At 36.1% G+C, this 16225-nt stretch overlaps 1 protein-coding gene across 6 annotated transcripts in view; it reads right to left on the bottom strand.

The window, feature by feature from the left end:
* NFIB (nuclear factor I B) overlaps positions 1-16225 on the bottom strand; it is a 229456-nt gene that overhangs the window by 8260 nt on the left and 204971 nt on the right. For 3 of the 6 annotated variants that reach the window (XM_039256593.1, XM_039256595.1, XM_039256594.1), the window contains exons 10-11: positions 14812-14894; positions 4820-4908 (exon numbers count right to left, since the gene is read on the bottom strand). The exons of 1 other annotated variant lie outside the window; for it this stretch is intronic. In XM_039256593.1, coding sequence (XP_039112524.1) covers positions 4820-4908; positions 14812-14894 — 172 coding nt within the window. The remainder of the gene's footprint in view (positions 1-4819; positions 4909-14811; positions 14895-16225) is intronic. 2 more of the 6 variants (XM_039256597.1, XM_039256596.1) reach the window with 2 other exon arrangements.

Below are 16225 nucleotides of genomic sequence, written 5' to 3'. Positions count from 1 at the left end.
AAAAAACCTGTTCTTTCCCAAGGGATTTTCATTTAAAAACAAAAATCAGTGTTATTTGTACAATTTCACCTCTAAACAGCAGAACTTCTTTGTAACAGAATTCAGGATCATAAAATCACAACTGATTAAGGAACTCAACACATTTTTTATATTATGCCTGCTAATATACGTGCAGAGAGAATCACATGTGCAAAAAAAAAAAAAAAAATTCTTCCTTCACGTAAAACAAAAATTAAGGAGGGAGTAACTGTAACTTTCTACAAATTTCCAAATATTCAAAATGTGTGTTCTTCCATTCCTTGCACTTAAACAGGCTTTTGTCTTTTCTTTTTCGTATGTTTATTAGCATATTTACTCATTCATATGCTTTGTTATCTAAGTAAATATGGCTGAAAAATTTCACGATATACCTACTAAACAGCACTTGCAAACATGTAAAGCAAAAAAGGTCAGTTCATAAAAGGGGCGCTGGCGGCTGCTGATGGAGGGGACTCCTGACGGACGTAATGCATATATAAACCTGGCACTTTACGTAAAACATCTTCAAATAAAGTAGGTGTGTAATGAACTTCTTGCATTGCAAAGGGTTAAGCAAGGTTTACATTTGGGAAGTTTCTGAATCATGCTCCTCCCTCTCCCAAAAATCCGTGCAGCCAAAAATCATCTGACAGGAAACATAAGATTAAGTTTGTCCTACCTAAGCGAACAAAGAGTGCTCTGAACAGGCCACCGGTTTACTGCAGAGTGGGAACTTTTCTAATCCTGCTGGAATCCTCAGTGCTGCTCAGAAAATAGCACGGAAAAAGTTGTTTTCTTTCCTCTAACATCTTGTCTCTGGATCATCTCATTTTGGTCACACTGCAGAACCTGCTGCTTCTCCCATAAAGGTTAACTTAAAGCTCCAAACATAATCATGTGGAAAATGGACATTATTGATTCCTATGGTCCATTGTTCCCCTATCCTAAGTCCCTGAAGTTCAAGTTCAATCTGGAATTACATCATGTCTGGTTTCTCCTGGTTACCAGACGGCTTGAGACGTGACCACAGCTACAGAAAAAACAAACAGCCTTCTTCACGCTTCGGCTCCCCTATCGATTCAAACGTAAACTTTTTTCTTTCTCTCAAGTATGCTTCAAGTATGGAGCATGGTTAATTTAGAGATTAAGTTCCAAATTAGATTATCTAATGGCATCTTAATGGATTGCTGACCCATTTCCTGTGGGATGGCAGCATGCAAGTCTGGCTGGAATACAATTAATTTCTTAGGAAGTGTTCTGAAGAGTTTCCTAGATAAAAAGGAAATGTTGTGTTGTGCAAAGCTTTGTTTATATATGGAGAAAGTTAGGCAAAACTACTGCAAACCCCAATGTATTTTTCAACAGCCAGATCACTGACACACTGATACTGTGTGAATGTGTGTGTGTGTGTGTGTGTGTGTGTGTGAGAGAGAGAGAGAGAGAGAGAGAGAGAACACTGGATCCAGGGTGTTTTCAAGAACAGTAACATTTTTTATTTCATAACAGGTGCAAATAATTTTTGATGAAAATGGAGCAATCTTTTTAAAAAGAATATTCAAACCCAAAAAACAACACTAGCTAGTGGCCCTAGTACCTTACAATGTGCATATGCGTTTTTGGCTTTTGCAATTCTCCTCCTTGAACCAAAGATTCTTCCATGCATCTACCTGATCAGCATTTCTATCATAGTCCCAGAGTGGTGCTAGGGGCCCAGAACGGTGTGTAAAAAGTTGAACATTTTGAACACACTGAAGAGCTGACAGCTGAAAAGGAAATTCAGCACTCTGAGAATAAAGCTCCCCCCAGGAACTCCAGGAACAACCCAGCTGTTGTGCCGTAGTTATGTGTCAAGATAACAAACTGAAAGTAGGAAATGCTAACCTAGTGAATTTGTAGGGATGGTCTAAGTGTAATGTTGAAATAAGAGTTAACTCTTAATGCTACCGATGGACAGGAAACATACTGCGTTTCCTCATCATACATGTGCCATATGTGTAAGTATGTGTGTATACACGCACATATATGTTCGTGTGCACACATGTGTGACCCACATGTGTACACACGTGCATCTTATATGCATATACACACATATATATTTACATACAAACATGGTTTGTAACCCAATACTGAAGATTATTATTGTTCTTCTATCACTGAGGACATATATTTTACAAATGCCATCGTATGGGCAGAGCAAGGAAAGTGGTAAGTGGTTGAGGACAGTGTTATGCAAATAAGGTTTTATGTATGAAGTGACTGCTCCTACCCCTTCCTTTTGCTCACCCCCCCTCCCCCGACCAACCAGATCCAAATACTCTTTACTGGCTGCCAAATTTCTCCTGGGAAATCAAGCAACTCTCTAGAATTGCAGTAATAAACGACAATTTCTTACAAAAACATGTGTAAAGTAACTACAGAATGAAGTATTCAACTCACAGAAAGGAGCTGCTAACACATGTAACATGGAAAAGAGCTGATAAAAGTCTCTTTGGTGCCATTCAATTATGGCATCAGCAGAGACACAAAAATCCTTCCAATTATTTCAGTGAAATCTTCATTTATTCATTATTTCAGAGGTTGAGCAAATGGTTTGTGTAAACATATCCTTCAGTAACACGTGCATGTTTATTTTAGCCATCTGAAGGCTTCTTCTATGTTTATATAAGCCATCAGACACATACAGCCACTCACTTGTGGCTTTGCTTCTCTTGAAAGGGGTGAAGGGAAAGAAGAGAGAATGAAACAATAAATCCAGTTTCTCTTTTGCATAAAGCACTCCCTCCAATGTTTTAAAATAACTTCTGTTTATATTATTCTTGGATTGTCCTTCGGCTTTCTTTTTCATTCAATTACATTGCTCTTTCATACTTGATAGTACAAGCCATGTTCTGGCTATAGTTTCAAGAAAGCAAGCCAGTTAGGGAGTTAACTGCTATATTTGTTTATACCCACATAACTCACATATGCAACAGTGTCATTTGTCCACATTGGAGGACAAAGCACAGACACAACAGTACCCTTATGATCAGCTTAAGCAACTCTTCACCTATTACCCTCCCAAGAGCTGAGCCCCCCCTGGCTCAAGAAATGAGCTTTTCACCAATAGACTTCACTCTGGATTAACTGCAGTACCTTACACAGAAAAATTCACCTTTTAGGGGGTGCAAGCAAAACACACACACACACACACACACACACACACACACACACACATAGAGCTCACAAAATTCTAAGGTCAAAACAACAAAACTCCTTCAGGGTAGCAAGCTAATAAGTCTTGTGAAAACTTTCCGATGGAGTGAGTCCCTTTGGTTCCTAAGGGAATGTTTACATATCAGGGTGCGGACGGGGCCAGGAGGGAGGAGGACGGGGAAATCTTCCAGCTTTGATTACACGTGCATGGCTCTCTGGCTCTGGCCTCACTGCCATTTTCAGTCCTGCAAAAGGAGCTGCATTTGACATGGAAACACCTCCCCAGGAGGATTGGTGTAAAGCAGAAAAGGAGGCCACAGTGGAGGAGTGGTGGGACCAAGAAAGTAACGGCAACAAACAATCACAACCAAATACAACAAAGCAAAGCCAAAGCACCTTCTTTGCTTTGACCTTTTCTATTATAGAGTCTCCAGGGACTGCCTTTCGTGAAAGACAAAAGACAACAGCCACGACAAAAATAACCTGATGTTTTCTTTAGGCCATTATGACAAAGTCAGATTATTTAATTCTCTTTCCATTTAATCAGATCATTTAAACAGAATTCAAGTAGTTTTCTCAGTTTTCGCCTAAGGAAAAGTGGACATTCTGTTAATTCAAGTCTTTTAAATTCTCTTCAACAGCTTCTATCAAATGGAATGGAGATGGGAAGCCCATTTGCAACTGATTTTTGAGTATGCACTTTTCCGATAGGCATTAGAATCATAGCAGTGTTGGAAAATTACGTTGGCTCTGCTTTTGGTGAACTCTTTATGGGATTCCCTCACTCCTTTCTAGAAATTTTTATCTCTTATTACATATGATTATACCATGAATTTTAATTATTTAATTTGTCAATTTGATACAATTTGTTCTTTATTAAAATAATACATAAGAGGCTGACTTAGCACTACTTTCCAAAACCAATACATGAGACAATATCAAAACTAGTTTTGAAGATGAAGTTTTAGGATCATTTCCTCAGTCAACCAAATAAATTCAGTTCTCAATGATTCATATCAATGAACAGAGGTTAAAAACTTTATTTAAACCAAATTCCTTCTTAAGCTATTGATTTCAACAATCTTCTGACTCCAAAACTAATGAGTGCCGCTAAATAACAGTTATCTAATTTGAACATTTTCTTGTAGCTTTTCCCCTCGGATAGGGGAATCACTGAATGGTAAGACGGTTTCAAGTTAGCAGTAGAGGAAAGAACTGAAATGAGAAGAATCTAGAATGTGAAAAGCCAATGCTTTATTAGACCTCAAATAGCTAAAAACTCTTCCCTAATACTATGATTTCATTTTTTAGGTCCTGAAATCTAAGTGTCAAATCTTCACCCAGCCCCCTCCCCCAAATTATAAATTGTTGAAAACATTTGACAGCACTTAGAAATTCCAATGATCAATGAGCAGATGCTATAGTCTCAAATTAATCTGAAGTTGCATTTACAAAAGAAATACAGGAGGAGGGTAGGGAAAGAGGGATGGTATAGCCAAGACAACTAAATTTTCAACATATATTTTCTGTAAAGCTAGTTAAAAACAAACACTATAGCTCACGTAAGTTTTAGGTGTAAGTGTAGGGTTGGAAATAATTAAAATGTTACCTTTGCCAAGTAATTCCCAATGTATCCTCACTGGTACTGGGGTATAAATGCCTGCCGTTTTGATTCATGGTCCAGTCACAAATCCTCAGCTGTCAATTGAAACCTAGCAGTCAGATATGGATCGAGCAGTACTACAGTTTTTAGTATTTAAATGAACACATGCAAACCAGTACTGTACATGGCATTAACCTTACTTTCCTAAGAGGCAACTTAAAGAAAAAAAAAAAGCAAAAGAAAACCTTACTCTGCAAAGTAAAATTCCTAGACTCTTTCTTTTAGAAAAAGCTACAGCAATATGCTGCTCTATTAATTAAAGCATACAAGAGAAACGAGTGCTTAGAACATAACAATTAGCCATTATTAGAGTACAAATTGAGCTGAAATAAAAGCAAACGTTAATATTCAATAGAGAGATATATTTTAGGAAGAAAACTAAAAAAAAGCTTTTTTTATGCAACATACCAAATAATCTGCACTGAGTAAAATAATCAATAACTTTAAGCATGCAGTATGCAAAACACAGGAGACATGCAGTTTAGAGAAGTAAAGGTCCCACCTTATACACTCTCCCTAGCTAATGTTTAGAAGCATCAGAGTATTCCGTTCTAGATGTTTCCTAATTTTGCTTTAGTCAAAGTCGCACTGTTTAGAAGGAGCTGATAAGAATTTCTAATTTTATTTTAAACTCAGAGTAATGGCATTTAAAATACTTTACTATATCTGAATAGAGCCAGGAATGCACTGAGTACAAGCTGAAACAAATTCTTCCCAGATCTCGGAATCATCAGCTCTGCCCTTCGGAAGAGGGTTCGAGTAACCCTATCCAGCTCTGTTTGGTTCACAGCTGCCCTACAGTGCTAGCAGATTTATTGAAAAGATATATTGCTTATTTTTATGCTTAAGAAAGTAAACTTATCTGGCTTTGGAGGGGGGGAAACCCCACTAGAAAATCATGGTCTTTAATCATTAGATAGCCTTGCTGTGAATTAACTGCATCTTGCATTGAAAGGATGACTTACTCATAGCAATCCGCTGAACCCTGTTTGCTGTTTTTCTGTGAGGATTTCTACAAGGTGACGATTGCAGCCAACGTGCCTTTAAACTCATGATGAATTATTGTAATCCTTTTGGATAATGCTATGGCTAAACAAAATTGGCTATTAAGAACCTTTACTTTTCCTGTTAGACCAATGAGTTTTTACACATTTTATAAGTAATAGTGATTCTGGAGTTTTAGAATAATCATTTTGTACTCTTTTCTACAGATCTATGAGTCTCCAAATGTACCATCTAAAATTTCCAAAACATGTGTTTTCATTATATTGATATTTTAGGTGAAAGCAATTTTATAAAGAACTGAAAAAATTCCTTTAAGATAAGTAGGTAGGTAGGGAAGTAGGTAGGTAGGTCAGTAGATAGATGGTCAGATAAACAGATTGATAGATATGCAGATTCTTCTCAGAATGTACTCATAAAGGAGCCATAAACCAGTAAAGAAATTAAATTAGGATGAAAAATATTCTTAAAATGGAGCATAATACTTAATGCATAATGGAGAAAAATGTATGCTTGATTAGTTTTAAAACTGAACGGATAACAAACTTTATGGCAAGATTTTTTTAAAGTTCTCAATATGGATCATCTAATCAGAAATGCAATGTGATGGGGCAATCTTGTTTTTTACAGTAACAGTTAGCCAACTGTTTCAAAATGCATATTCCTAAAGCAGTACTATGAAAAAAGATCTAAAAACAGTTGGAAAAAAAATTTGACTTTGTGTAAAGATTACCTTAGGGACCACTTTTTGATTCGGCTCTAGTCAAAGGAACTCCTAGTTTTCAGTCAATTAAACATTCTCAAGACTGGAGGAGTATATTCAGGCAGAGCTCATGATAATTCTGCAAACTGGTGAGTTTCTGTGGGGCTCTCAGCTTAGACTGGAGAAATCTTCAGAAAACAATGTTTTTACAAAGCCAGGTGAGCCTAAATATTACTCACTGATTAACTGACTTGTCTCACAATGACAGGAACACTGTGTTTGTCTGGAAGGATATGGTTGTAAACTGCTTTGCATTTTGTTGTTCATGTTGTTAATGTTTTGCTTGTTAGTTTGTTTTGTATTTTGTTGTTCATGTTGCTAATGTTTTGCTTATTAGTTTGTTTACCATCCTAAAAAATGTCAAGTGGGCCATCCTTGGCCACACCTGTAATATTTAAAATCCATGTATTTTGGGGCTTTTCTTTCCTAAGAGTAGTCCCAAAGGGATTAAACCTGACCATAGGTATTCATTTTCATCCATACTTAAGAAAAATTCAATAGGGATAATTTTTTTCCAAACAGAAAATATGATGAAATGTATACAAAACAATCACTGAACATAGTGGTCAGCAATAATTTAGATGCCAAAGAAATTGGCAGGATATTAATTAGTATTGAATTAATTTTCCCTCAGTTACTGAAAATGAAAAATATAAATTACACTTATTTAGATTGTGGGATAGCATTATCAACATTTCCAGAATTTTTTGAGGAGACCTGTTTATACATGCTTATGTGTTATAAATTACTTAAGCCAGGTCACTATAGCAAGACCCTCTCTCTTTATGTTTTTATCTTAATTTATTAATTAACCTTCTTTTGTGTAAAGCATCTTTGAATTAGTGAACTTCCTGATGGAGTGAAATTTTAAAGGTGATGGTGTGCAGGGGAAACAAATGAATAATTAAAATAGAAATGACTCTTCACTGAAGATTTCCATGACATTATTCCTAATAAGGTCAATTACTAAGACTATGTTTCAAGAAGATTGTGCTGACTCAGCAAAGTTTGACTAGATTCTAGGTGATAAAAGGTTAATATTAGGTATATTAAAGCTTCTTTTGGGGGTATGTTAAATGTTCTTAGTATAAGTCACTATTCCCAACAGCAAAAACCTTTTACATCATGCTCTAAAATAAATTTAAAATAAGAGGTGATCATGCTATTTGAGGTTGGGGTGATGATTCCTCAGTTTCTGTCCTGCGAAAGAGTCAGTGTTATATAATTTAGCTACCAATTCCTTTTAAATTAAATTTTAAGACTTTAATTTTAAGGAGTACATAGGCTTCAATAACACTGTAATGGTTTTTCCAAGTATTTTCTTAAAAAAAAAAATAAAGGGGAAATTACTTGTTTCCTCCAATAGTAATCAAAGAAACAAACAAAAAACTGGGTACAGATTAGTTTGGAAATTTAGTCTGTGAAAGTTGAGTGTCTGAATGGAGGTGGATGGCAATTCCTACTTCTGTAACATAGCCTATGACAGACCTGTGCATATGCATATCCTCATAGAAATGCATACTCCCATAAATAATTTTAATTCTTTAATTTTACGCATGTACCAATACAAAGTTAAATTGTTTAGAAAACTGAGGTAAAATTTATATTAAAACAATTATGCCCAGAATTCCAAAAGCAAGCAGAAGGTGAAGTAAGGAAGTAAGATCGTCCTCCAGAAAAGCTATGAGTGAAGGGTTAAGGTTGAAAAAGTCCAAACAACTAAGGAAGAAGTGAAGGTCAAGTTTTCCTGCCTAAGTTCTTAGGACGGCATTCTATCACATCTCTGGAATGAGAGCCTCGTTCCTTGCCTACAAGGATGGGTCCAAGCAGTTTCCTTCAAAAATCTACATAAGAAAAAAAACCAAAAACACCTGAGATTTGGGTCTTTATCCTTTCCTAGGCTACACTCACATAGTTGTGTACCTAGCTGACAGCCATAAGGAATCAATATTGCTTGTGATTTCAGAGTAAAGATTTTGTTTATTCAAAGGAGGGCCCTCCATTGTTATTAAACAGGGGCTTTTGTTAAATGCTTAGTAATTAGCTTTGGGAACAAAAGAAAGAAGGTAAGCAAAATGTTCTATTTTGCTAGACTCAGCAAACAGGCCTATGTACTAACAGTCCCTCATGATGACAACAGCTCTCAGTTGAACCAATAAACCATTAAACTGTAAACAGAATAATCAACACAGACAAATTTACCTTCTCACTTTTTTTCTTTAAAGTTTACAGTGACCCTCAAGGGACTATCTCAAAAGGTGTGTTTTATATTCTTAGGTTTGTGGGTTTTTTTTTTTTTTTTTTTCATTTCTTCAGATAGCTTCTTCTAGGAAACAGATTTTTGAGGGGTTGAGGTGCTTTTGAGGGGGTGCTTAAAAAGATTAATACTCTAATATTCAAACTCTCCTCTAACTCCTAGGTCAACAGAGTCTTATTTTATTGTTTTCATTAATTACTCACTATGGAGCAAATAAAATGGACTGAATGAACAAGCAGAATGTTCAGAATGAAACTGTTATAAATAAGACATGTAACACATTAAAAACAAAAAGATATTCAAGATCATCCTGGTCCAATGTCAATTTCTGAAACCCATGCTTCTTGATATTTAATTTAATTAGGACAGCAAAATTATGTTCAATGGGTATGCATAGCCTGTGAACTACATAAACATAACTGGCCATAAATCCTAAGTATTAGCAAATGAAGAGGGTTTTTTTTTTTTTTTTCAGATGGAGACTAGTTTAACTTGTAAAATGTAAGCTTTCAAGGTTTCAGAGATTTAACCCCTTCATTTCCTTTCCAAGATAAAGATACAGGACAGCAAAGTTTATGGACTCAGACATGCCCTGTTTATGTCAACACTAAAACCAAACCTTCAGACTCCTAATCCTTGGTTCTCACCAGCGATACAGGTTTGCCTACCACTGTTCTTTTCTTACCCTATCCTTCATGTGCCCCCCCCAGAATATTTAAGGCTAAAATGGCTATAATTATAACCTTCAGAATCTCTTCTTCCCTGATTCAACTTGGATCTTTTAAAGTAAATATTTTCAGAGAACAAGATAATTTTTCCCTTGTGATTTTGTTGATTGAAATGTAAGACTCCAGTAAACATAATTTTATTTTTACATTAATTAGTTTATCTAGAATTTGATAACTACTAAAAGTGAGTGAAGAAATAAATGAATGAATGATGAAACAGACCACGGGAGGTTTTTTAAAAACTTAAGAACTAGCCAAAAGGCTAAACATTTGCATAGCGTTATTTTGACTGAAACTTCCTTTAAATGTGTTTCCTTTCCAGCTAGCATATGTGAAGAGTGACCTCTTATCCATTTACATACCTACCCAGAAGTCATGTGATAGGGTTTTACGTCAAGCTGTCAATTATGATAACAGACACAATAAGAACAGCCCCAAGTGTTGATAGCCGGCTTCCTGACTTTATTGAAAACTTTGTTGATAGTCCACTTGTGTTCTTTCAATTGCTTGCCTCTAATAAAAGACTACCTTTTCAGTGGTCTCAATGTATGTAGCTTTGGCTTTGCCATTTGCCAGGACAAATGTAAGGAAATTTCAATTAATTAATATCTTAATTTAAAAAAAAATTCTACAGAAGCAATTTTCTTAGGAAGGCCATTTGGCGCAACAGAAATTTTCAGGGTAATGCAAAGCACTTCCAAATTCTAGTTTCAAAGTCATATCTAGAAAAGTGTTGAAAATATTTTGACACAAGGTAGCCCAGTAATTGAAATTGAAATGATAGCATTAAGTAGTCATGCAAGAGATGTAACATGCTGAAGCTCATACACCAATAAAATCCATGCAATTGTGTACATAATCCAAGGACCTGAGCTGATCAGGCCATTCATTCATTAGCTCTAATAGTAGTGTATATAGAGTCAGAAGATAATAATTTTGAGATTATGAAAATATGTCTTCAGCTTATAAACTAGAGCTTACTTGACTTTGTTGTCTCCTTTTGGGAAGCCAAAAGTGGCCTCCCTCCTACTTATTTTATCAAAAATCTCAAATCTGTATCAAAGGGTAATCTGCTTTTTAATATCTGGTTCAATTAGTAATCGTTTATTTCTAAACAAGAGGCTTCTTAGCTACAAACTTTTATTTCCAATTTGCAATAAGATTTTTTTATATGTTGTCCTAATGTGTAACAGTGAAGGTTTCTATTTTTATTATAACCTTACACTCAAATATAATGGTGAAAATCAAGTTAATTAGACCCTCTTTTATCACACAGCCTTCAGTGAGAGCAAAGAAAGAAGGCCTGCAATTTAACAAATTCATTACAAGGTTGAGGTTGACCAGATAAGGTACTGGTGCTAATTCGAGCAAGGGGTCTCCTATTCGCCATTCACACTAAAACTGTGCTTGGGTTATAAAATAATCTCTGGGTTTTCTGAGCAGTCCAGCACTCTCCTATGTAGTTCTCATCTTCTCAGAGACAAAACTTGGGACACGTAGCTATCACTGCCTATCACAGTGAATGTGCAGTGTGTTCGCAGTACAAGGAAGGTAAATACTGCACTCTACTACGCTTCTATGAAGTCAAGTCAGAGAGGAGATCCTGGACACTTCTGAAAAAGTTGCAAATCATAAAAAAGACATTTCTCAGGAGAGACTAAAGAGTTCAGTTTGCCAAAGCAGGACCCAGGAGTTCCTCAAGCCACCACACCACCTTCTGATAGAAAAGTTAAAGAAAACTGAAGCTCAGTTGATGTCTGCTTTTAAGACCTCCCCAAGCCAACAGTGAACGCAGGAACTAAGCCGATCATCCCAAAGACAGTCAAGTTCCAGGCCCTGAACAACACAACACACAGGATTATGTTAGGAGATAAAGGAAAAATTTCAAGTCCTGATCAGCTGGCATAAGCTGATTATTATGATTAGAGGATTGTTTTTAATGGCAAGTGATCAACTGGTTTATGTGAATCTTTTTGAAATATTCTTCATGATTACAGGTTGTTTAATTTTTAGATTCAAATGAGGTATCGTATTTACAATGACAGGTGAAATTCCCATGTCAAGAAAAAAAACGAGTATTTCAAGGCACCAACCGATATTTATCAGTAATAACCATTTTAAGGAGCACTGAGATATAGAATTATTAATAATAGTTGTATGTGTACCAAGTTAATGGTTATAAAAGCATACACTTTCAGTATTCAGACTTGCCAATATGCAGGTATTACTCTTACAAGTGGAATATTGGGTTAATTTTAATATTTGCCATCTCAATTTAAGAATGCCAGTATCCGTGTGTGTTTGAAATGACTAAATTGGAAGGTCTCCTTTATTGCCATTTTGTGGAAATATTATTTGTAAGATAGTCAAAATTATTCAACAATCTTAAATTTATTGTGAACCCTAACTTATGTAGGCTATACTAAAGTTCTTTTCTGAGAAAAAAATAGCATTGCACAATGCACATCAATACTTTTCATAACCTAAAAGGATAAATCTTTATAAAGCAGCCGCCAATAAACTGAAGAATGTACCTGGTGACAATATTCATTCTTAAGGGGTCATGTATATTAAAGGCTATGGGGAATGTTTAAAAGAACTCTCTCAGACTAAATCCATTGCCTTTCTAATTTTGAATTTCTCCTAGCTAATATAAAATGATTGATTACCTTTATTTCATGTACCCCTTGATTTTCCTTTTCATTCATCATTGAGTGCTTTAAACCAAATGCATTTAGAACCCGCTGCTACAAGAGTGGTCTCTTTTAAATCTTTGTAAAGTAATGAAAGGACACAGTAAATCAATCTCATTTCTGCTGTAGGAAAGCATAACCTTTACTCTACTGAAGTCATTTTAAGTATTTCTGTCCTTCTGTTCCTGGATAGTAAGCCTAAAACTTCATCTCTGTGATTCTTTCAAATTTAAAAGCAGAAAAGTAATGATCTCTTAACTAGAACCTTACTGTAGTAATATTCGTGGATAGTATGAGATGCATATACATTCATTTTCTGCATGCCTAGAAACCGAAGCTCATTATAAATTTGGCACAATTGGCTTCTTCGTGTCAAAAAGTAGCACTAACTCTTTCATCATATACAGGACAAGTTATCCATCTGCATGGTAAATACCGATTCTAAATAGAACTGAACATTCCATTTTTAGCTCTGAACCTTCTATAGTTTTTTTCCTTCCGAGGATCAATACACATGGTATATTCCATAAATATCAACCACATTTGAGCAACAAATAATTTTCTATTATGAGAGGTCTTCACTTGACATTGCTCACTTAAGAAATGGTGGTCTTTAATAAGAAAAGGTGGTAGTTCTGGAACTTATATATATGTATTTTCAATTAAAATGCGCTCAGATCTCCATCTACATAAAGACTCATACCTTCCTGATGCTTGCTAAGTGTTCTTGATTTATCCTCGGATATGCGAACGACAAAATAAATTTTACATGATGGACTTTGTGATCATGACTACCTGAGCCTCTAAAGTTATTCATCTGTGATAAATAAAAGAAATTAAAGCTGCCATAGGTGAGCACAGGGGGATGGGAAGATTGCTTCTAAATATGTGGAACTGGATATGATCTAAATGTGTTAAGTGCTAAAGGTTTAAATATTGGAGGCATGTTTCTATGAATTAAAAATTAACTGCAAAGTAGAGATGTGTCATTAAGAATAATGTAAATCCCATGATAAAGATATTTCTGAAAATATGTGGAATGATTTTCAAAAGAACAAGTCTCTAAACCTATAAATCCTACATTTTTTTTTATAAACACAGTGAACATATACTTTTGTCAAATAGAACCATATTATAGTAATTATAACACATTTCATATTAAAGCAATTTTAGAGGTGAAAAAAGCAACATTCCAGAGAATTATGTTGAAAAGCCAATGGCTGGCAAAACCACTAATTATTATTTGGTATTTTCATAACTGTGTACAGATGTTTTCAGTTAGTTCTCACTCTTTTGTTTGGTTTTCCTTTTTAAAACTCTGGCAAGACGTCAAGTATCTTGAGTAAGCTATCATCTTTATGATTTTCTCTGAACTCCACAGGTGGTGACCTTTGATATATGCGGTCTGCTACCTTGGTCCACAACTGGGCAGGACTTGGGAATTCTGCATGAAGCACAGCTAAGAGAGAGCACAGGCTGGGTGGGCAAGTCCGGAACAAAAAGCAGCAGCCTTGAGGACCTGGTGAGGCTTACTACCTAGGTAACAACACAGACAAAGGTACCTACAGCATATGAACCAAGAGCAAGTAAGCATACACTGCTCCTTCTTATTCACGATAGCCTATTTTTCCCTACTTAATAGTTTGCACACTGTTAATTTCAAACTGCTCTGCTATCAGAACTTGAGAGCTGCAAGCATATGCATCATAAAATAGATTTAAATTGCCAAGTGTTTAGAGTTATTTCTGTCATCCTGTAACTAGAATCGTGGGATTTCTGTATTGGTATGTTCCATGCTTTTGACTGTGGCTAATTTGTTTAGAAGCCACCATTAATCCTGGCTGTATATTTTCACAGTTTGGATAAACACTTCATTTGCATTAAATTTACAGCATTAATGAGATGTGAAATTTAAAATGCTACTTGAAACATAAATGATGTAAGAAAGCAGAACAACAAAAAAGTGTTTTATCACATCTGAAATCAGTAAACCAATTTAAACCTATTAAAATAGGAATGATGTGCCGCCCGAGATTTTAGCTTCATAACTCATCCTCTTGGACTCAAAGTCCAAAATGAGGAGGAAAACATCTGGAAACTATGAAAGAGCTCAAAAACACAAATTGTGTCCTGCTTCTACTCTAATGGGCTTTTAAATCAGTTTTCAGTTTTTGTCTTTGGGAGCTATAGGCTAGTACATTCTCAATAGCCAACAAGGCTGAGTAAAATCTCCTGGCTGAGACCCTGGTTACTCAGGGATGTTATCGATCTAGGCGACAGAGGTGGAAAAGGTCTTGAGCCAATTTGAGAAACCCTGTTTAGAGAGGCAAGGAACAAAGGATAAATGAGAAAATATTCTGGAAAATGAAATGATCGGTTTCTTCCCCAGAGCCCCCCGGGAGCCCCATTCTGAGTCCAGATCTGAGAGGCAGCATGGAGAGAGCACCAATGCGAAAGCATGGCTACACCGTCACACCTGGGTGAAACTTGCCCACCTGTTGCTGATGTAGGAAGGATGGGTCTCTTGGGCTTAGTCCCACATATCGATTGGCTTGAGATGTGCCTGAGGCTGTGTAGGCTGATTAAGGAAGAACAAAAACAAAGATAAAAATTGTGAACTATCAGAATGAACACCCTGTCCATGTAAAAGAAACCCAGAGAAGTGGGATTTGCAACCAAAAAAATAAATAAATAAAATAAAATAAAGTGTCCCTATTTTTTACTCTGAGTGAACACCAAGAGATAAATAAAAGAAAGGGCAGTTGACCTCAAATCAGCTAGTCTGTCCCCCTCCCCAGAAATCTATCCAATAAACCACATCCCGACCTTTGGTGGTGGGCGTCTCACACTGATGTGCTCTGGTTTTATAGTCCCACGGGAGGACCAAACATTGGCTCCGTAGAAGGGCCCTTTTCCTAGTCGTACGGTTTCACCAGATACTAGCTGTCTAACAATGGAATCATCGATGATGGTCTGCGATCCTAAATGTAAAAGCAGACTGAAAGTCTGTCGGGAAAGAGTGAAAGCTTGTAATAACGGGATATAAACAGATGTGCTTGATGGTACAGAATGAACAACGTCTTGCTAAAGAGAAAATCTAGTTGTTACTAACATGAAGGAGAAGCCTATATTTATGAGAGCGTATAGTGTGAAGTAGGTCAGTACTTTACTTAATGTGAAAATGACCTTAAGTGTGAGAGAAATGTTTTGGAAAAAAACGCTTTCTTTGTCTTAAGTGCAAAGAGCCAATTTCTTGCGACTGGCCCAGGGAGGAAATGGTGACATCTTTTAAATACTTGGCCACCAGGAATTAAATACATATGGGGAATATTCTTAAATTATTTTGATCTCACCTCGCAAGTACTTTTTGAACAGGTGCTTTTCGGGACAGAGTGAATTTTCCAAAGAAAACATCTCCCTATTCCTAAAGACTTTTGTTTGTTTTCACAAGGAAAAGGACTTCCCAGCACTAAGCAACCCCACTGCTCTGTGCTGGAATAAACAGAAGAGCTACATGTTCACCATTTCTGTTACATTTATAGGTCTGAAGAAAGCTAAAATGTTTGGCTGAAAACCATCAAATTAATGAGAAATCCAGACATTAATTTTAAAAATGCTTGTTTTTTTAAGCCAAATATGTTAATTCTGCCATGTTCATTTGAAGGGCTGCAGAATTTGATCTGCTGAAGCTTTTTCAGGTCAACTTTTTAAAACAGTAAAGATGCTCACAACTCAATTTTAATGACTCCTGAAAAAAAAAAAGGGGGGGCCCATACAAGGGCAGCCACAAGTAGTCAGTGGCCCCTACTTGATCTCCAGGCTTCTGGAATTCAGTGCAAAGCATGGGCATCTGGAGAAGAACCTCACAGAGGCTTAGAGAGCCCTATTCTTTCAACCATGAGAAAGAGG

This window comes from Hyaena hyaena, unplaced genomic scaffold, assembly GCF_003009895.1.
Source record: "Hyaena hyaena isolate Hyena2069 unplaced genomic scaffold, ASM300989v1 scaffold_573, whole genome shotgun sequence".
In the NCBI taxonomy this organism is placed as follows: Eukaryota; Metazoa; Chordata; class Mammalia; order Carnivora; family Hyaenidae; genus Hyaena; species Hyaena hyaena.
Note: the sequence above shows the minus strand (reverse complement) of the source record. Positions and strands in the feature narration are given on the sequence as shown.